The following is a 22,418-nucleotide window of genomic DNA, read 5'->3' as shown; positions in this document are numbered from 1 at the left end:
CTAGTAGCTTTGAGTGGCGGCTTCTGTAAGGCTTTGGGGGCCACCCTTTGGGGGTCTCAAAGACACATTTGGCCCGCAGCATGCATTTCACCCACCACTGCTCTAAAGAAACACATGGCTGCTATACTCAGATAAATATTTTTGTTTTGGGAGAAGAAATGAATCTTACATTTTACATTGGGGTAGGGAATGTTTGGCCCTCAAATGTTGTTGAGTTCATCCCCAGAAAGAATGACTAGTGATAGATTAATGGAATTTTATTCCAACAATACGTGGAAGGGTTTGGGTTCTCCATCTGCTTTACCATGGTCATTTCAGATGTCTGTTGCAGTAAATATCAAGTCACTTCACTATGGTGTGCTTCAAATGCTCACTGCAAAATATATTGAAATCATGACTGCACCTTTATGGGAAGCAAAACCAACAACAAAGCATATATTGATCAGTGTTGATCCTTGGCTCTGTTACCGTAGAAAAAGTAATACAATCATGTACATCTGAACATTACAAGGTGCAGCAGATTCTCTTCTATGAAGACTCTGTGGCTGCTCATTTATCCAAAATCTTGACATCTGACCAACATTCGGTGGTCATCTCTTCAGCCAAGTAAGTACCTGAGAAGGGAGGTTAAATGCAGAATCTGGGTAGATTGTGAGTCGTAGGCAAAATACTCTTACTTATCTTGTTTTGTTTAGGGTGCTCTGTGAGACTGTGAAGGATTTTGTGGCTCGAGTAGGGAAAGCCTATGAGAGAGCGCCAGAAAGTTCTGAGGAATCAGAAGTCATGGCAACAAAGGTATTTAGAAAAGGAGAGATTCAGATCTCTCTCTCGATCTCAATCTCTCTCATGTGTGCACATACATGTTGTGAAGTTACTATCAACCTCTGTGCTTAATTCTTTTAGTGCTCTGTTTTGAAAGAGAAACTGGACTCTCTTTTGAAGACACTGAATGAGGAATCTCAAGCTTCATCATCTTTGCCAAATCCACCTCCTACCATTGCAGAAGAAACAGAAGACGGTGATGGTTCTGGCAGTGCATGTGATTCTTCGAGTGAGCGTTCTGTAGGGTCTTCATGCACTACGCGTCCTCAGATATTTCGACCACGTGAACAATTAATGTTGAGAGCCAACAGTTTAAAAAAAGCCATTCGTCAAATTATAGAGCATGCAGAAAAAGGTAAAATCTGGATAATCCTAAGTGGACATCAAACTCTGTCTGGAAGGGAAGGAAATGTGTTTCCTTACTATGAAGACAATAAAGGACTGAAATGTTGCATTTTTAAAATAGCCTGAATAAATTATACATTTTTTCCAAAATAAGGAAAATGATCTATAGAGGCTGTGGAGATGTATCTGCTGTATTATCTCAAATAAGCTAAATTACTTTGATGAGAGACAGCAATAATATTGAAACAAACAGCATTTGTAGTTCTCTAAAAATAATCAAATCAGATAACTAATTACAGTTGAAACCACATCATATATATGACAAAGAACCACATAGTGCCCTAAAATGTACTGTGAGCTTCTGTAGGTGACTGATAACTCACTTTATCAAATACTAGAAAGTTTATCCAGAATTTCACATGTATATGAAGAGAATATTGTTGGGGTGGGATTGCAGACCAGTGAGGTCAAGCAAAACTTTTACTGAACAAAACTTTGCCACAGACAAAAATAGCAGCCCTTTTGGAAATTTGATTGCAGCAGACTAAAATGGCTGACTGGAAATTATAATATATACAGCAGTTTCATAAAATCAGTTTTAAGGAGAATAAAAAGATCTTTAGAGCTCATATAAATGACCTGTAATGCTGAGGGTTGATGTATCTCCATTGGGACTAATATTCTGAAATATAGTTGAAGGGACAGATTGAATGTTTCAGTTCTTCTAAGAATTCTTGGATATGTGTAGCATTTGAATCTGGCCTCTTACAAATATTTAACGGTTAATTTCCAAATAAATAATAGTCCTTTCTTTTTTAGATTTATCTGAATTTAGGTATTTGCTGAATTATTATGAGATCAAGTTCACATGCTTTTTTCCATTATCACAGAGAAGTTTAATAAATCCTTTTGTTTATTTAGTAGTCATTATTTGGTTCCAGTTATTAGTATCCTTTGGTTACCAATTTACAGGTAATATTTCTTCCAAATAAGGGAAGACCTTTTGTAAATGTAAGCTCTCATGAGAAATATATCCTCCAAAAGCAACACAGTGCAGTTTGAGAAGAGTTTTTGTAGTATTTTTTCACATTAACTGATGTAACTAAAACAATTTTGAGGTTCATTAACTTTATTTTCAAACAAGAATGCAAGTGTGAACATAAACTACAAGAGGAATGAACATGCCACCAAAAATGTTATAAAGAGTGTTTTTAGGTTGGTAGTAACTGAGTGTTTAGACTTCTGTCATTATAACAATCCGGAAGTTCCACTGGGCATTGAAACGAAGTAGATCATTAAACACTTTAATCATGACCTAGGTTGCAGATAGTCTCTTTTTACTCTTCATATAACTGCATAATACTTGCGGAAATATGCAAGTTCTCAGTCTTGTCTTGTTGTCACTTCCTTAAACAATGTGAAGTGAACAATGGTTGATGTTTTTCCATTTACAGAATCTGGGGAAACTATTTGATTTATGACAAAAACGTAATTGTGTTGTTGCTCATCAGTTACCCTTTTCTCCCAGTGGAGATGTAAGTCTCATACTGTCACTGTTTTATTGTTTAGCTGTAGATGAGCAGAATGCTCAAACTCAAGAGCAGGAGAGCTTTCTCCTAGGTCTCTCCAACACTGAAGAGGGGAAGGATCTAAGGAACGAAAATAAAATTTCCTTACAGTCTTCACATGCTGGCAATTATGGATTTCCAAAAGGGAGAAGCCATCGGAAAGGTAAAACCATGTAGAGCCTAGATGTTTTAGGTCTTTTAAAGACATGTTGTCTATCTTGCTAGAGCCTACTTATGTGTGGATCTCTGTGGCATGGAGATAGGGAGTTGTGTTCCTTCCACCACCAGATGAGCCGTTAAGAATGTAGATTGTAGAAGCTGAGATATGACATGAAAAGTGCAGCTATTATTCTATCTGGTTTGCCAAAGCTACTAGCTTGGTTCCACAGTATGTCAATGATTTTGATAGAGGATTTTACTGCATGCTGGCATAAAGATTTGGACTATGACTCTGGAGATCAGGGTTCAATCCCCAGCTCAGCCATGAAACCACTGGGTGACCTTGGACAAGTCACATGCTCTCAGCCTCAGGAGAAGACAATGTCAAAGCATCCTCTGAACAAATCTTGCCAAGAAAACCCCATCATAGGTTCACCTTCAGAAATTTCTTGAAGGCATACAACAACCACCAATGTACAGTGAGCCCGCGCCATACGCAGGCTCATTATAGGCGGCTTTCAGCTTAGTAACAATAGGGCTTGAGCATATACGCTTTTTGCTTTACGTGGGGGGGGGTCTGGAACAGATCCCCCGCATAAAGCGAGGGCCGACTGTACTACTAACATGGACCAACTGTATATATAACTACTAATATAGTTAGTAGTTCCTGCTTAATATCTCTGCTATACATCGTTGCTCAGTCCCTGGCAGCAGTCTTGTCAGTCCCTCCAAATGCTCCCACCCCTTGTTCCACCTCATTTTGCTTGAATCCCTTCTTTGCTCAACCCCTTTCGACATAAATTCAAACACATCTATCACTCCTTCCTGAAAAGTTAATAAGTTGTTTTTTAAAAAATGTTTTTTTTAAGATGGCAGTTCTCTCCCAAACTATACATTTCTGTCCTGTGCTTTGGTTGCTCTCTATTTACCTCAAAAACAGCAGTAAATATTAAAAAAATACTCCTTTTTTTCTCATGGCTGCCCAATCAGAAACAGCCCAGTCTTGGAAAACTGGAGAACCTAAGCTTGATAAATGGTGGAAAAGATGGTGGGACACTTGGCTGTTAGAAAAACTTTCATATAATATAAAAGCCTGTAATGGACATATGACAGATAACAAGTTTTATGAGGACTGGTAACTCTTTATTGATTACATTAACAAAACATTGCACACCTAAGCCTCAATGTTGTAAAGTTGACTTTTGGAAAGATACCATACATCTCAGTTCTCAATCCACTGATAATCAAGCAAACTGGAAATTGATCATAAGATTTAGATATTAACTTTATATTTGTTTTATTTCTGATCAGCATAACAGAAAAAATGTGACTGTGTTTCTCAACTCATGTCCTTTGCCTATGTTTACTTGCTTCATCTAATGGATTTGTTCTTTTTTCCTGTTACGAAAATTTCTTAACTAAAAAAAAGTTCTTTTTTTTAAAAAAAAAATGCTGTCCCCAACTGGTCCCACATACCTGAATGTGACCCCCTGGTCCGCTCACCCCTGACATAGGTGAACTTTCACAGTTTTTGTGCTGCTTCTTCATTAGATAATCTCAGCTATAAATTCAGCTTATAGTTGTGGTTGTGACCGTAGGCTCAGGAACTGGTGAAAGTAGTTTTTAGACTACCGACTTCACAGCATATAGTTGGCCCGCCTTTTATGTGGGCTTGCCTTCTGTGGACTTGAGCTTACAAGAAGGCAATCCCCGATAGAAACAATGGGGCATGTGCCTGTAGAGCAAAAAAAGCTGTTTAATTACAGAAGGCAGAAACAATAGGTAATTGTAGATCAACCACTCTTCAAAAGTTGCAGAGCTGAAGTTTTGGGTATCAACAGCCTTTATTTAGTTTTTGATAGATACTCCTTCTCTCCTAGATAATTTTTTATTGAAAAAAACGGAAGAGTGTTGCTCTGGCAGCAAGAAATCGTGATACAGGGGAACAGTAGCTGCTTCCAAATATTTGTCAGAGATTTCAATACCGTGTGCATTTTGAGCTACTAGTTCTTTATTGTGGACATCTGTACACTAGTCAAAAACTGCAATATGGAAGCTCATAAATAGTCTTCCATAATGAAGATCAAGCAATTTAAATATTGTTGTGGGATTATTTGTAACTCACAGTATGTTCTCCACAAAATGGGACCCGTACTACATTTTAGTAACATATCTGTGGCTTACATTGTGTTTTATAGTGATCAAGTCTCCTTGTGAAAGATTAATAAATAAAGGAAGTTTGTCAGTGGGAAGCTCTGCCTCTCTTCCTCCCCAGACAGGAAACCGGGACAATCTACCAATGCTAAATGCAAAGATCATCTATCCCAGTGAGTGCAATCCAACTCTTTCCACTTGACCAAACCAGGGATAGCATTCTCTTGTGCTGGAGTCATAGCATCATTTCTGTAATTAATACAAATAACTGACCTTCCACATAGGAGATGAATCCATTCATAGGCAGCACTTCATTGATCTTGAATAGGGAAAACCATAAAAGCTAGGTGTCTGAAAGCAAAGTATAACCACTCACAGTTTCCTTCTTTAGAATAGTAAACTTTGGGAAAGGATAGAACAATACTTCAGGTATTTATCACACTGTATGTAGCAGGCATATTAGTATATTTGGGTTTTATTATTTCTTTCTGCTGTTTTCCCAGCCCTGGGATTCAAGCCAGTTTATAAATATTAAAACAGATACAGATAAAAGTTCACATTACATCTGTTGTCTAGGGGAAATTAAATAAAACAAAACCAGTGTCCTCGGAATTTAGGTGAGTCAGAATCAAGAATGAAAGGCTGAAGCTGAAAGCCCAGAAGGAGCAGCCTCTGCTGTTTTGGCCCCGATTATACTTGGACTGCGGTGACCATACAGCCCACTTCCAAAGCGGATTGCTGCCTCAGTCCCACACAGGCTGCTGGCAGGAGCAGATTAAATTTGCTTCTTTTGTAGCTGGCTTTTCCTGGCTTGGCACAGCCTCGGTGCAGGTTCCGGCCACTTTCCGGGGGGGAGGGTCATGTAAACGCCACGGCCCAAAGCAGCCAGAAGCCACCTTATTGGGCCTGTGCATTTTGGACTGAACTCAGTTCATTCCTGGTCCTGTTGGTTTCTCAGACATTTTAGGTTCTGCTTACATTTGTCAGTTTTAAATAACTGTTTCATTGATTAAGTAACCCAGCTCTTGTTCAAAACCAATTTAGTTAACTTTTTTCTAGTCAAAAATAGTCTTCCTGATATTAATACATGTGTAGTAAACATTAGAAAAAACAAGTTTTTGATACCACTTTTTAAATCAAATATCCTTTTTGATATAATATTGAGACCTAATTTCATAATGTACATGTTTTAAATCGCAGAAGAGAATTACTGCTTACATATTCTCTTTGGGCCATGTGTACTTGGTCACATTTCCAAAGCAGTTCTGAGGCTGTCCTATCCTTGATATTGTTAGAGTTGGGAGACTAAATACGTCCCAGTACAAGAGAAGAACCTTGTACTTGTATCTTCCATCTTTCTAATGTAACTGGATATAAAGTTAAATGAGAATTTGCTTGTAACATACATGTTCTACTCTGGGAAGGATGTTATTGAAATATGCTATGATAAGTGACAAAAATAATTCCTTCAAAACTGTTATTTGCATTTGGAGAAAATAAAGTTATTAGTATTACAGTAGTAGGGAAAAGATTAAATTCCTCCCCACACCTCCCCATCTGCTGTGATCCTGGTAATTATCCATTCTCACAATAGGATGAGCTGTTTTAAAATGTATGTTCAGCGCAAAGGGATGTTTAACATCATGTCTACTTTGGCCCTAAATATTATAGAGAGTTCTGTTGCCCCAAATACACAAAAAAATTCGATGACTTTTTTACAGAATTGTGTACAAAAGGAATAGGAAAACTTTGCATGTGCTTGAATCTGAATCTGTGTAGGATTTAAATACTAAGGCTAGAATTTTTGATAGGCCTGAAGTTCTGTTTCTCCCTCATTGTTCAGCATCATTGTTCATGCTCCAGAAGTGACATCCTATTGGTTTTGGAGGTAAAATAGATCCTGTTTTGCCAATTGGCAATATACTCTGTCCTGTCACACTTTATGAACTCTGTACTATTACCTGTACCTTATGTATTCTGTTTGCAGATATCCGTGCTGGGCCAACTGGTTCTTTACCTGGAGGTTCTGTTATCAGCCGCTTGTTGATCAATGCAGACCCATTTAACTCTGAACCAGAAAATCTGTGAGTACCCCAATTAGAAAGAGGAAAAGGACCTCCTCATTAGTAACTGTCCAATCAATGGAAGAATCATTTTAAATGCAAGCAAAATATATCTCTTGAAGCATAAGGAAGGTCAGGGGGGAAAACCAACTCCCCCCCCCATAGACAGTTGCTGCTCAATTGAGATTAGAAGGGGCCTGATGGGCAGTTGCGTCCAACCCTCTGATCAATGCAGAATCTCCCACTAAACCATCCCTAACAGGTAATTGTACAGCCTCTTTTTGAAGAAGGAGACTGCACCACGTCTTTAGGCAATTGGTTCCATTGCCAGACTACGCTTACTATCTAAAATTAAGTTAAAATCTACTATCCTGTAACTTCAAAACTGGACCTACACTTTAAGGCAGCAGAGAATAGGTATTCCCTCTCTGTGACAGCCCTTGAGCTATTTAAAGAGTGCAATCATGTCACCCCTTCAGTCTTCTCTTCACCAACCTGAACATAACCAGCTCCCTCATCTCGCCTCATATGTTTTGTTCTCCATACCACGTATCATCCTTGTTGCCCATGTCTGAACCTGTTCCTGCACAAATATATCCTTCTTAAAGTGAGGCACACAGAACTAAACACTGTACTCCAGGTGTGGATTGAACAGTGCAGAATATAGTGGGAGTATTACTACCTTCAACTTGGAAACTATACTTCTATTAATGCAGGCTAAGGTAGCCTTTGCTTTTTTTACTACACCATCATACTATTGGATCATGTTCAGTTTATGATCAACAATAGTGCCAAGGTCTTTTTCACATGTAGTACTGCAGCGCACCAATCCTGTACCTCTGCATTTTGTTTTTGTGGCCTAAATGTAGAGTTTTACATTTGTCTCTACTGAAATTCATTTTTTAAATTTTTTAAATTTCTGCCCATTTTTCTAGTTTATGTATGTCCTTTTGAATTATGTTCCTATCTTCTAATGCGTTAGCCACACCTCCCAGTTTGTGTCCTCTGCATATTTGATAAGGGTCTCTCCATCCTGTCATTTAAGTCATTGATAAAAATGTTAAAGAATAATTGCGATAAGATAGAATCCAAAGGCACTACATTCAAAATCTCTTTCTACTTTGTAGCACAGCCATTTATGATGATCTTTGAGCACCGTTTTCCAACTGGTTATGGATCCATCTGACAGTGTACCCATCTATTCCACATTTAATTAGTTTGCTGATCAAAACATTATCGGGTTCTTATCAACTGTGTTACTGAAATCCAGATAAATGACATCCACAATATTGCCACCATCCACTAAATGATTGACTTGATAAAAAAAAAGATAGAAGATAAGTTTGGCAGGATTTGTTCTTGACAAACCTTGAGCATAATTCTTTCAAAGTGATACTACAACAATCAGAAGAATCACAATAGAATTTCAGCATCTATCCATCCCTGGGTATAGATTTATGGCTAAAAAATTGGTATTCTGTGATTGTCATAGAGCTGGGGCAGTTGCATTCTCTCCAAATACATTATGGCAGTTCCTATTAGCATGCCTGTCTTGTCTTGTGCCTCTTTCAGTGTTCTATAAGTTATCATCATTCACTTTATTTTAGTTTATTGTCTCCTCTTATTGATTCCTTTCCTATCTTGTTTTTATTTTGTTTCTGTTATGACCTTATTCTTGTCTCTTAGTCTTTTCCTTTATATAAAAGAGAGGCATAATATTACACCATTTCTTGATATTCTTCATTTCTAGTACATGGATAACAGCTCATGCATGTACAGTGAATGTATTAGGGAGGTGTTTCAGGTAGATTTACAGGTAAGGGCATGGCAGAGGGGATACTGAAATATTTTATCACACTAAAACAAAATGTTATGTGCGGTTTTTTTTATACTTTTACAGTGATTATTATGTAGAAAAATGTGTGATGAATAACTATTTTGGAATTGGATTGGATGCAAAGATCTCTTTAGACTTCAACAACAAGCGTGATGAGCACCCAGAAAAGTGCAGGTAAATTAATAATTTGAAACTCCTGTTTTAGAACATTTAAAAACTTGTTGCTTCTTGTGACACATACAATTTAAAATCTACGAAACAGCCATTATTTTCTACTAAAGATATCATTTCTTACGTGTGTGTCATCATCTTGATACAACCAAGTGTTAGTGCATGGCCAAGAACAAATCCCAGCATACCGAATAATTTAATACCTTTATTAATTCTTGCCTCAGGGAGATTGTGGGATATATTTTAATAGCCTGATTGAGCCTGAAAAATTGTTCTGAATGCCATAATATCAACTGCAGATCCATGGGATAATTTGATCTTTCAATTTTCCTTACCAGAAGTCGTACAAAAAACATGATGTGGTATGGAGTTCTTGGAACAAAAGAGCTGCTACACAGAACTTACAAAAACTTAGAACAGAAAGTTTTGCTAGAGGTAATGTATCCTAGCATGGCCCCTATATTTTCAAATGATAAGAAATATGCCATATATTTCAATAGATGTTCAGTAGAAAGAGTGAGGAGAGAGAAGTATGTAAGCCTGTTGCTTTGCTTATGACCTTTCCAACTCATTCATAATGTTATACTATGGGTTAGCATGATGTGCAATCCTGAATTTAGCTGAAAAAGAAGTCATAAGATTGCATGCTTCTAACTTATCCATCTCTGTTTTTTGGGAGACACAGCCTTCTTTTATTAAACCACACACAGTCATAACATCCAGATGCAATTTAATGTCAATTGACTAGTCAGAATCTTCAGTTGACTTCAAATTATGATTCAAGATTTGGGTTTGGAAGTTGACATTAAGCCACAGTTCCCCATTTTAGGGTGTAATACACTATAAAATGTATCACAATGTGGTTTAATTAAATCAGGACACAAATAATAAGAAATACCGGAGGGATCATGTGATTCTGTCAGTCATTCCTATCTAATAATCTATAGTTTATTAAACTAAAAATTGCGTATTTCAAAGCATATACACATAGATTTCACAGGTGGTGCACAATTGAAAAAGAGAGACATATACCTGTAAACAGAGATCTTTTGAGAAACATAGTGTGACTGCATTTAAATTAATTCTAAATCATTTTAGTTACATGCATGTGCTTTAGTGATCCCTGTTTTCCCTCCTACATGGATACAAAAGGGAATATGTCAGGATCACCTTTCATTTTAATCAAGATCTGGTGTGTCAGACCAGGAATCGTGGTTGGAATCAAACCATCATACATAGGATGATACACTTTTAGGTTATTTAACAGTTGACTAGAAACTTATTTTAAAACCACAAAAAGGCCAGACTCATGCAGTGCTTTTTAAAGGAAAGTTTTCTATTTTCTTAGCACAAGTACTGTATTACAATAGTTTGTCCAAATAAATCCTCTTCTGATTGCACTTGGAGAAAAGCCATCTATTGTACACTGAAATATGTGTTGTTATTCTTTAAGAAAAGGATCTTTGTTCTTGTTTTAAGTTCCTTATATAAAATAAGTTTTTTAAAAAACAGGGTTTCTTTTGGGGGGGGCTAACTTCTCCACTGTAATTGTGAGTACACTTGTCCCTCCACATTTGCTGACTCAGGGGCACAGGAGCCCCGTGAATGTGGAAAAAGAGCAAATAACAAAAACATTCTGTTTTTACCTTCAAGAACACCTCTCTAGGTCCTCAGCATGCCCCATCCTGGTTGGTCAAAACCCAGCACAGCTTTTCACATAGTACTTCTTCTATCATGTTTATGATCAAGAAGTTTGTGAAGTTAGATGGCAAAATCTATAAGTAAACACTGGACAGCTGTTTCATTTCACTTGCATTTTGAAAAGAGGCTAACCTAATGAGTTTTTGAACATGTGGATTGTTTATGCATTATGAAATCATCTGTATATTTTGCAGTGTGATGGGCGTCCAATCCCTTTACCCAGTCTTCAGGGAATTGCTGTTCTCAACATCCCTAGCTATGCTGGAGGCACCAACTTTTGGGGAGGCACTAAAGAAGATGATGTAAGTATTTCTCAAATTTGCCAGTTGAAGATGGCGGTTTAGAGTTTCTAAAAAGAGAATAGAAAAGAAAAAAGTCTTAAAAGCACTGTTGCTCTTTAGCTCCAAGCTTCAAGTACCCAATGAGTATATAGAATATTGTGATGAATCTTGTATATCCACAGATTTTTTTATTCACGGATTTGAACATCAACAGCTTGAAAATGTTCAAAAAATATATAAATTTCAAAAAGCAAATCTTGATTTTTCCATTTGATGTAAGGGACACCATTTTACTATCCGTTGTATTTAATGGAACTTGAACATCCATGGATTTTGGTATCCATGGGGGCCCTGGAACCATACCCCAGCAGATAACAAGGGCCCACCATACTTGAATTCTTTTTAGCTAATGCAGCAGTGTTGCCTTAAGAACAAAAATAATTCAGTGAGCAACTACTGCTGCAGTAGATATTTTATGTACATGAATAATTACTAAGATAGAAATTAAATCAGGATATCAAAATTAAAAAATGGGATATTGCCATCTGGCAGATATATCTGGCAGATAGCGACTACCTGCCTTCTGTCTGCTAGAAGACATATCTTCCCTGCCTTTGACATCCTTGCATCCTTATCTGAATATGGACTTTGCACCACTATCTTAATATGGATGAGTGTGGGTCAGCATTGCCCATCTAGATTTGTTTGGATTACCACTCTAATATTGATTGGTAATGATGGGAGTTATATTCTTCTATGACGGGTACGAAGACTGTGACAGATATCAAAGTTAGGACAGTTGAGCCAGAGGGAGGGGAGAAGGGACATACTAATTAAATAGATTGCAGCTGTCAAGTCCCACACATTTAGCACTCTACAAGTCCCACATATTTAGGTTAATAGGGAGCATGACCTGTTAGTATGCTGATTAAATAATCTCAGCCTCCTGTTATCAGTGAGCCTACTTGATTCATTACCACCCTGGGCAGTAATCACATTAGAAAGCACAGAATGTCAGGATGATACTTTTCCCTTCTCCTTAACCTTGGTTTGTTCTAGATATGGGTTTAAGAACAAAAAACAGACGTTTGTCTATGATACGTTGTGTTCATTCTGTGTCTCATCCAGAAGACATTTCAAACTAACAGCATTTAAGTTCAGTTGTTGTTGATATTTGGAGATTGAGTTGTTGAAGGAAAGCTGGCTCCCAGAGAAAATAACAGTGTGTACGTTTCTCGATTACTGCTTTCCTGTGCTGGATACTGTTGCACATGATACTTTGGTCATGGCTTTCTTTGGGGCAGTGGCAGTTGTAGATGTTATCACTGTAGGATGCTAATGTTGTCTGCATAGCTCTTGTTTCTCTGTTAATAATGGATGGCATTCTGATTGCCAGTAGAGAAGTGATAGGCAGTAAATACAGTATTGAATAATGAAAGCATCTTCAGCAGACACGTTTGTATGGCCAGAAACTTACTTAGGTTTTGGAAAGATGTGTTTGAGATATAAATTTGCTGTCTAGTTGTTTTCCATTCCATCTTTCCTACTTTTCTATTCTATTGGCCATGCTCCCTGAGTTCAACATCTGGAATTTGAGTTGCTGAAGGAAGTAGTATATTCTCCTAAGAGGGTAACTCTCTAGTGTATGAAGTTTCACTTAGATTATATCTCCAGCTGTTTTGTCCTGTTTTATGTTGTTTAGGGAATGATCTGTTATATTTCACCAACAGTACTAATGAGAGTGGAGTGTTTGGTATATGCCAACAGTGGTAGCTGTGCTCCCATTGCTTGTGTGTGGTGAAATTGTACCTAAAATAGCTGTAGGCTGTGAAGCAACACACTCCCATCTACTTAGTGCTTAACTACCTATGTCCTCTGAGTGGCATAAGACTGCTACCACTTCCTGAGAAAGGGAAGTTTGTTAAATCAGTACACAATTGTCCTGTTTTAGAGTGAGAGATACCCATTGACGGTACATGTTTGAATACTGTGCATACTTTGGAAAGTGAGATGCAGGATGCTCAGGAGTTACTGTTTGATGCATGTTTGATTCCTCTTGGCTAGTGACACTTCCTTTTGCTTATTTGTATGGTAATCCTTGTTTTTGAAACACTAGCTGCCTTGGTAGAGTTGAAGTTCTTGGTGAACGCTTATGACTGTTTGTACAGATTCTGAGAGAAAAGAACTGTTGTCCCTTTGCCCTTTTCATTGTTTTGTTAACCTTAACTATTTGTTTTGTTTATAAGGTACTGTCCTCCAGAATACCCATACTTGTCTAAATTAGTGGGCAGAGTATTTGATCCAATGCCTACCTGATTTTGTACATGTAAAGATCTTTGTTTTGTTGCTTAAGTTTTGAGAGTCATGGTGCTATGCTTCGATTCACTCCTAAATTAGTTGCAATCCTGTCCTCCAGTTAAGGAAGATAAAACAGTGATGGTTGGAGTCTATTTCTTTATTATTCATGTAGATTTTGTGAAACCAAAAGGGTGCTTAGATGTAAGATAATTCTGGAACTGTTTATTTTTCTCTTTTTCAAAGCAACTTTGATCACCAGGATTTTGAAACAAGGAAAGAGAAGCAATGGATACTTGGAACATTTACTTTTTACCCTACATTTCCTTCTCTTTTTCCTTTGTGGGAGGTGGGATTTGAAAAATGTCTGCCATACCAATTAGTAGATGAGCATACAAGAGGGAGATGCACCTTCAGGGGGAATGCAATTTATAGTGGAAAACCTTTGTGCAGGGAAAGTCTTATGCCACTCAGGTGACATAGGTAGGCAGGAACCAACTCATTTGTTTCTCATTCCAAATTTGTGTTTATACCTTTTTCGAGGAGGGAAAATCCAGTCTCATTACTGAGAAACAAAGGAATCCATTGTAACTAAAGTCAAAAGTAAATTAGGTTGTTGTTCTTGGTTTCTTTAGACATTTACAGCTCCTTCCTTTGATGACAAGATTCTGGAAGTAGTAGCTGTATTTGGCAGCATGCAAATGGCTGTCTCACGAGTGATTAACCTACAGCACCACCGGATTGCCCAGGTACTTCACTTAACCTTCTTAGGCAGCTTACTGTCAATAGACAATTTCAAGTATGATTCAGTTTTCTTTGCAATGATTGAATTGATATTGACTACTGTATAAAGCTTATAGCTTCTGTTAGCAGTTGATAAAAGTTTCAGGACATTGGTCAATAGTAGTCAGTATTGATCACTGCTAGTTTCTAAATATTGCTTTGGTCTGAGTAGAAAATAGAGGTTCATACTTCGATTTGTAATGATTGCCCCGTTTCTGATTTGTGCTATAGGGAATATGTTGAGAAAACCATTTGTTGCAGTGCAGCATAAGGAAATGTCAGAGGTAGTATATGAAAAGTATACCATATTTTGTTATTTAGAATGTATTTGGTATGTGAATTTCCATAGTGTCGGACAGTGAAGATTGCAATCCTGGGAGATGAGGGAGTTCCTGTGCAAGTTGATGGAGAAGCTTGGATCCAACCCCCAGGATATATTTGGATTGTTCATAAAAATAGGGCACAGACACTAACCAGAGACAGGGTAAGAGGAACCCTTACATGGTATTTTGTGTGTGTATGTGTATGTGTATGTACATACATAAAAGCAAGTATGGGCAGTTTCCTGAAATTGTGAACCACATTGGCCTGCTATTGTGGGTTGATACACTGTCCTGCTAACATTGATGTTTCCAATACTTACTGTATATGGTGAATAAGTCGACCTCATGCATATGAGCCCTGGTGGCGCAGTGGTTAAATGCCTGTACTGCAGCCATTCACTCAAAACCACAAGGTTGCGAGTTCAGGACCAGCAAAAGGGCCCAAGCTCAACTCAGGCTTGCATCCTTCCGAGGTCGCTAAAATGAGTACCCAGACTGTTGGGGGCAAATTAGCTTACTTGCTAATTAGCTTACTTGCTGTTCACTGCTATGATCTTTGGAATAGCGGTATATAAATAAAACTAATCATTATTATTATTATTATTATTATTATTATTATTATTATTTATATGCTGAGGGCAGGTTTGGTTGCCAGAATTATGGATTTTGATATTACTTGTTGATAGGTTGAGGCTAAAACTTTGGAACTCAAAAGCTCTATTATCACCTCAGGGCCAGCTACCCCTGGCTGCCACTTCTAGCATTTTCCTGCCTAGGCATTCAAAAAAAGTATTTTGGAACTCCATTCATAAAAAGGGACGATTCCTTTAAAAAAAAAATTAAGATACAGTATTAACTCATATCAAAAAAGGAATCATCTCCTTCTCCGAGTAGAATGTTGAAAAGCAAGAGTTTAGTCCATCCCAGGAGAATCTAAAAGAAGAACTAACTCCCTCTACTCTCTCTTGCTGCTTCTGGTCTTTTTGAATGCCAGGGCAGGAAAATGGCAGTGGCAGCTCTTTGTTATGTCCCTGCCAAAGGGAGAGCAGATGGGATTAGTGCTTCTTTTTTTAAATAGTAGGCTCTTCCCTGATGAATTCTTCACCAATGGTTGACTGCAGCCAGCCAGCTTGTCTTTTTGTCCTCCTCCTCTCCACTTTCTTAAGAAGACACGTGGGTGGACTGCAGACAATCAAGAGTGGGCAAGGATCTCGTCCAAATCTTTATTTTCACAGCTATTGTTTCTTCACTCCCTGCTTCCACATGGAGCAAACTTTACCTGGTGATGCAAGAACTGACTGCTCACTCCCTTTCATCCTCAGCTGGCCTTCCTACCTTCCCAGGCATCTTCCCAGTTGTTACCTTCTCTGTATCCCTCTATCGCAGTTGGTTTTTTGTCTTTTGCCTGCCTTCTCTGGTTCCTCTCTGCTGTGGACAAGGTGATCTGGTGGCAGAGAGGAACCAGAAAGGGCAGGCAAAAGACAAGAAACCAGCCTCTCATGCAGCCATGGTGCAGAAGACATCCAGTGGAAATGGTGAGCAAAGGAACAGGAACAGAAGCAAGGAAGATTTAGGGTGGTTTGTCTCCTTTACCTCCTTCTCTCCACCTGTTCTGAGAAGATAAGTAGGTCAGCTGCAGACAACCAAGGGCAGGCAAGGAACTCCCCAAATCTTCCTTATCATCAACACTGTTTCTTCACTTACAACTTTCTCCAGCTCCTCTTTGCTGCCCAACAACCTGCCTCAAAAGAAACTGCCAGGGATTGGGGGGCGGGGATTGCTCCTTTCTAGCTCTCATGGTAAGGACCAAACTTTTGGATCCTGGGACCTCCTCAGTCCATACCAAAATAGTCTGGAAGAAACACACCCACCCCATTTGCTCTCTCCATTGTCCCGGGGAATCCCCAAAAGAAGCTGCCCAGGGTTGTGGGGTACATTGTTTATTTCAGGCTATCCTGGCAAGGACTAAACTTGGACTCTGGGAGCTTAGTCTGTGCTGAAAGAGCCTGAAGAGAGCCCACCCCATTTCCCTTCCCTGCTGCAGTAGGGAAGCCCCAAAAGAGCTGCCGCTATTTTTTTGAGCAGGCATTACAAAAGGTCAGAAGCGACAGTGCAGGAGACAGAGGTACTGCATTGTTCCATTAATAAACCCAGGTGTTTGGGGTTAATTTTTTGACAGAAATTTTTCAACTTGCACACAAGTATATATGGTAATTTTTTCCACCGTGGCTAAAATCTCAACAATTCCATTAGGAAGCATGGTGTTTTGGAAGTGTACCCCTTATTTCCCCATTTAATTCCCACAGCCTCTGCATGCTCACCATTTGGTTCTCATACACCATCAACATTTCTGGGATTTTGGCAGCAGTGACAGGCCTTTTTGTACTGTATGCTATGAATAGCCCTGCTTCTAAATGGTCACCAATGGCATGGGACAATGAAATACTTTTCCATTGTTGGTTTTTTCAGGCATTTGAAAACACACTAAAGTCTTGGGAAGATAAACAAAAGTGTGAACTAGCAAGGCCTCCTTCTTTCTCATTGCATCCAGAGATTATATCTGAAGAAGAGTCCATTCATATTAATCACTTTTGTCGAGCAGCAGGAGCTTTGATTCACAGGTGAGATCACTTTCCTCCTTTCCTGGGTTCACATGGAGAACATGACATTGGAATGAGATGAAAACCAGAAGGCTTATCCTCCCTTCTACTGTGTTTTTCCACCCCTTCTACAGCATACGAGAAATAGCCCAGTCATACCAAGACTTGGAACAAGAACTTGCTCATGCAGTCAATGCCAGCTCTAAATCGATGGACAAAGTATATGCTAAATCCAAATCTACAGAGGTATTATATTAACTTGTCCTTCTTAGTTTCTCCCAAAATGATTGGCTTCTCAGGTTGCTGGATTAGATCAGTGTTCATTTTCTGTTTTTTATGTGTATGGTCTTTCCACAGGGCCTGAATTGCAATCTTGTTGTAGAAATGGTAAATAATGTGAAAGCCCTGCACAATGAGACCGAACTGCTCTTGACTGGGAAAATGGCTCTGGTAAGGCACATAAAGCAGACAAATATGGATCTCTTATTTTCTGCTCCATGCCCATATTACTGACATTGTTCTCCTCTTCATGATTGGACACTCAAATTTGCCATTGTTTTTATGTTTGTATTTTTATCATCTAGTGTTTTGATTTTGTATTTCTGTAATTTTTATAAACTTGTAAACTCTTCTTACCATATGCATATATTCATAGTTTTATCTTCCATGGTACAGCTAGTATGGTACAGCTGCAAAATAATAAATACCAATATATTCTAGAATAATAAGTTTTTTGTCAGATGAAATAGCAGCAGTGATTTGGAACTGTGGTTTGCTTGGATATTTGGTAGGAGTGTGTGTGCATATGTGTGAACACATAGAAATTATTATTATTTTTTTAATGTCCTGCCTTTCTACCAGAGCAAGGCCCAAAGGAGCTAACAGCATTTGACAGCTTAGCATGTTATGACTGTCTAGTTTTGAACAAAACCATGTTGTCCATGGATCACTAAAAAACTGAAACTGATTTAACTACTAGGTGGCCTAATATAATCAAAGCAGAGAAAATATTTAGGCTGGTAGACAAATACCATCTCATAATATGTTTATATACTGTAGTTTGAGATACGTTGTTCAGACGCTGAGCCAATATTCCATCTAAGCTGTACTGCTCGATTAGTGTACAGTATTGTACTAATAGTGCATTAGTACACACGACTGAGTTACTGCCTGTTCATCATAATTACTGTGTGTTAACCAAATCTAATTTTTCTATCAGCCCTCTCTCTTTGCTCCTTCCTGTTACTGTTGTCCATTCTGTCTGTCACAAAATGGGACTTTGTACTAGAAAAGACCACTTTATGCCTTGTTCATTGAGAATGTCTGTTGTTTGTCTTTAGCTATCACACATTGTTCTTATAATATATTTCCAGGAATTCTGCACAATTGAAAGATAAGCACAAACCCTGACAAGGGAATGAATCCAGGAAGGAAACAACTGACAGTGCCTAGGGACAATTTTTTAATGACAGGATCTGTTTATAATTTGGCAGCAGTTTTAGAAGTAGCTGGTTAAATAAAGGCAGCAATGCAGTACAGTTTTGTGCATGTTAGTTTTACATTTTAAGTAGTTTTCAAGCGACTACCTTAAGTAATTTCTTTAAAGATTTGAAATACTGGCTGCTTTTGGGTGATCATATTTCACCTTAATTAGATGAGATATGTACAAGCTTTTTACTTTTGTGGACAGCCCCTTTGAATTTTGTCATTGATATTAACTATATAACTGTCTAAACCTGGAAAGGCTGCTTATTTGCTATTTGTTTTAAGGTAATCCCAAAAGAATGAGACAGTTCTCCATTCAGCTTTTGCAGCATTTCAGTATGCCTCATTGTTTTAATTTCTTATGCAGCAGTTGGATCCTCCACAGAAGGAACAACTCCTGGCAGCCTTGACTGAAACGGACTTGCATATGAGGAAGCTAGCAGATATTCCTTGGCTCTGGCAACTCATGGAACCCAGTGATGAAGAGGTAAAATAATTAGATTAAGAAGGCAGGGCTTCTGGGGCTTTGACTCTCATATTGTTAGTGGGCTTATTTAGGGATTTGGTTTGGTACACTTCCTTTTCAAAGAGTCCTAGACCAGTCCAGGTGACAGATGAATTAATATGAATTAATAAATGAGGTGGCAATATTTCATATCTCTGCAAGAATCTTTATGCAGAAACATTTCATATGAAAAATAATTGTAATAGGGGTTGAAGTGTGTGGAGAAATACTTATATTATTATTTCTATCATTTTTTCCTCTGTAGAACCAAATGCTGGAATATTCTAAACGTAGCCGAAGTGGCAAATTTCGCCTGGTCACAAAGTTTAAAAAGGATAAAAACAACAAGAATAAGGAGACACGTAGCAGCTTGGGATTGCCGGGTACCACCTATCTCTATGTTTCCTCTTTGTGTTTTTTCATATATATATCCGTATGTGCACATGCACATCTACACACAAAAACACTTCTCTTCATTCCTTGCTCTTTCTATCCCATCTTTGCCCCTTTCATTTATGTTAACAAGTATCTTACATTTCCGTAGCAATATTTCTTCCATAGCAGAATTTATTGGTGGATTCTGTTGGAGGCACCACTGCCTTTTGTGGCTATTTTGAAATGCAGAAACTGAAACCAATCCCCAGCTGACATCCACTGGTATTTTAGAGTAGGCCACAGGAGTCTATTTAAGGATTTATAAAAAATTTACAAATCAAAAGGACTGTTGAGCCCAAGTCTGCAGAACTCCATATTTCCCACTGCTAATAATCCATGATTTGATTAATGATTTTCTCTCATTGATTCACTCCCAGGCTTTAATCAAGTCTCATGTCTAATTGTCTGGGGATTCTGCATCATCACTAGCGCATCCTGAACTATAATCTGTATTGGTTAGTATGATATTGAAAATGGTCCCTTGGAATCATAATTTCAAATGGTATCAGGATGCTTTCTTTCCACGTGGGTTAACTGATTTATTGGCTTATATTCTTTCTTACACTGAGATTCTTTGTTCTGTGGGGCCAGTGGTATCATCTGGTTTTCTACTGATTTTGTGCTATATATCAACTCTCCCTCGCCCCCACCACCTTTTTTATTTGTTTTTACTTTTTTCTTTCTTACCTGGATTTAAGATTCTTTTATTCCTTCTTATTTAGAGGCTGGTGAGGAGGCTGGATGGCTGGTGTGTTTAGGTCCAGATTTCTGTTCTCTGAAAGAAACACAAACATATTTTCCATGTACCAACAACATACTCATTAGTTGCATAGGTACTGATTCAGAAATGTACAACAGGAATTTTATCACACTGCCCATTGTCTAGATATAAGGAAGTGAAACGGGTACATGATCTTTGATTTCCCCCAGTCATTGGCATGGAGTAATCGAACACACAGGCTCTGCCATGTGATAAATAAACACTTTGGTCATTTATGTAGCCTCTTCTCACCTTTTTTTTGCAGTACACTAAAACAGAATGTGGAAATCTCAAATTGGCCATAGTTTCCTGTTTTTCTTTAAACCTAGAATCTTTGTTTGCCAATTTGGAACAAGCTGTGATTTTTAAGTGTTCCTGAAGCTGGCTTAAGGTCCTGGCTTGTTCTGAAGCTGGTAATTATAGTTTCTGAGCTCAAACAAAACAGGAAACTATGTTTACTTTGAGACTAATGATCAAAAAGTCCAGTGGAAAAATGGTGGTGGGGGTGAGATTAAAAAAAACACCCAGCTTTTCTTGTGGTTCCCCACATAGCAAGACAAGATGGCCAGAATGAAGTCTCTGGTCTCAGGGTTGGCCTTTACAGAGCCATTGGACCCAGAAGTCCTTGAGTACTCTGTTAAATAGTAAACTTGTGATTCTATTTAGGTATTCAACATTCTGAATCACCATTCAGAAACCACTCAGTCTGTAAAACTTTCAGCAGAAATGCAGTCATAGTGGCAGTGGAGGTTAAATGCTAGAGTCTGGATTCTGGGAATCTCTGTTATAACTGTCCCCAGCATCTTACCCTGGGGGTGGGCAGAATATAGACCATGTCTACGGTTAAATCCTCCCGGTGATTTGCAGTGGATTATCATAGGTTTCTAACTTGTGGTTTTTAAAAAAGCGTTTACGAGCCTTTTCCCCTCCTAAATTAGGCACACAAAAAAGTTTAGATTAAAACAGTGATAAATTTGTGTGCAGGTTCCAATTCTGATACTGAAGAGAAACCTCTGAGCTGAGCATGTAGTCAAAGGTACTTTACTCTGTACATGCCAGGATTCTGGTGAAATATAAAGTTGATTCCACATGCCTACAATGCATTTCTGCCTTACACTGTGATCTCTCCTCATTTGGGCATTAAGTTCTGTGTAGTTTAACAAAGAAGGCAAAGTGAGGATTCTTACCAGCTTTAGCTCAGGTCCCTCTCTCACCATGCATAAATGTCCCAGCACATGTGTTTGTATAATTCAACAAGCCCCAAAACACATATTTTTAAAAAATGACGTTTTCCACTGATTGACCAGATTCATTTTGCCTTGAGGATTTCTTGAGCTTTTCATACTGATCTGTTTTGTTCTTAAACAATTTTTTCTCAATACATAGTTTATTTTTAGACAGTGTGGCATCTACCGATGCAAGTTATTTGCAGCATAATCATTTTAATTTCAGATAAGACCAGCTTTTACTAAATCTAGCCTCCATTTGAGTCCATGTCTCTCCTTGTAACCATGCTTTCTTTTCCCTTGTTATAGAATTGTTGAACTGTTTCTCTTTCTTTCTACTATGGGTGCTGTTACTGTTTTCTTCCTTTTGTGCAATGTTGATGTTTAGTGGTGCTCACCCTTTTCTTCCTGCCTTTTCTCTGGGCTGTGGGTATTCAACACACTCCTGCTTTTCCATCTCTGACAGTTCACCTCTGGGGAACGGAGGAGGTTGCGGCCTGGCTTGAGCATCTCAGTCTTTGTGAGTATAAGGATATCTTCATCCGGCATGACGTCCGGGGCTCTGAGCTCCTGCATCTCGAACGGAGAGACCTCAAGGTATTTTCATGAGCAACTCATCAAGAATAGCCATCTGCATTTGCATGGCCATTTCTGCTGACTATGCTTGGAGCTGGTCTGCATACTCTCCGTTCTAGGTGGCTTTAGACAGAGTGACAGAGTATTTAACACTTGTGATTTAGCAGTCTTAGATCAGAGAAAATATTTTCCCAGCAATTTTTTTTAAAGTCTCCTAAAGTTGTAGATCAGGCTCACAATTTACTGTTGACTTCCAGATTTTTACATTTAAATGGTGTTACTTGTTGTCTATATCCTTTTCATAAAGTTGAATGAGAAGCCATATTTCA

The 22,418-nt window shown here is 38.3% G+C and overlaps 1 protein-coding gene and 2 long non-coding RNA genes across 6 annotated transcripts in view; 1 reads left to right on the top strand and 2 right to left on the bottom strand.

The window, feature by feature from the left end:
* The window catches only part of DGKD (diacylglycerol kinase delta), an 83,888-nt gene that overhangs the window by 56,829 nt on the left and 4,641 nt on the right, over positions 1–22,418 (top strand). For all 3 annotated transcript variants that reach the window (XM_042458174.1, XM_042458175.1, XM_042458176.1), the window contains 17 exons: positions 512–606; positions 696–795; positions 904–1,177; positions 2,737–2,898; positions 5,093–5,221; positions 7,036–7,132; positions 9,012–9,122; positions 9,458–9,554; positions 11,015–11,122; positions 14,032–14,145; positions 14,529–14,663; positions 16,972–17,123; positions 17,237–17,348; positions 17,460–17,552; positions 18,955–19,074; positions 19,358–19,475; positions 21,980–22,110. In XM_042458174.1, the coding sequence (XP_042314108.1) occupies positions 512–606; positions 696–795; positions 904–1,177; positions 2,737–2,898; positions 5,093–5,221; positions 7,036–7,132; positions 9,012–9,122; positions 9,458–9,554; positions 11,015–11,122; positions 14,032–14,145; positions 14,529–14,663; positions 16,972–17,123; positions 17,237–17,348; positions 17,460–17,552; positions 18,955–19,074; positions 19,358–19,475; positions 21,980–22,110 (2,148 nt within the window). The remainder of the gene's footprint in view (positions 1–511; positions 607–695; positions 796–903; positions 1,178–2,736; positions 2,899–5,092; positions 5,222–7,035; positions 7,133–9,011; positions 9,123–9,457; positions 9,555–11,014; positions 11,123–14,031; positions 14,146–14,528; positions 14,664–16,971; positions 17,124–17,236; positions 17,349–17,459; positions 17,553–18,954; positions 19,075–19,357; positions 19,476–21,979; positions 22,111–22,418) is intronic.
* Positions 4,199–5,401, bottom strand: LOC121925707. Its single transcript, XR_006102936.1, has 2 exons — positions 5,322–5,401; positions 4,199–4,629 (listed from the first exon to the last, which is right to left on the bottom strand). It is a non-coding gene; the product is annotated as an uncharacterized LOC121925707 (long non-coding RNA).
* The window catches only part of LOC121925706, a 27,337-nt gene continuing 14,238 nt past the window's right edge, over positions 9,320–22,418 (bottom strand). Inside the window, exons 1-3 of one of the 2 annotated variants that reach the window (XR_006102934.1) lie at positions 21,912–22,044; positions 20,215–20,302; positions 9,320–11,169 (exon numbers count right to left, since the gene is read on the bottom strand). This is a non-coding gene — a long non-coding RNA (uncharacterized LOC121925706). Of the gene's footprint in view, positions 11,170–20,214; positions 20,303–21,911; positions 22,045–22,418 lie in introns of those variants that run through there. The other variant, XR_006102935.1, reaches the window with a different exon arrangement.

The sequence above is a fragment of the Sceloporus undulatus genome, chromosome 3 (assembly GCF_019175285.1).
Source record: "Sceloporus undulatus isolate JIND9_A2432 ecotype Alabama chromosome 3, SceUnd_v1.1, whole genome shotgun sequence".
NCBI lineage: Eukaryota > Metazoa > Chordata > Lepidosauria > Squamata > Phrynosomatidae > Sceloporus > Sceloporus undulatus.
The sequence above is the reverse complement of the archived record's forward strand: the minus strand, read 5'-3'. Positions and strand labels throughout refer to the sequence as shown.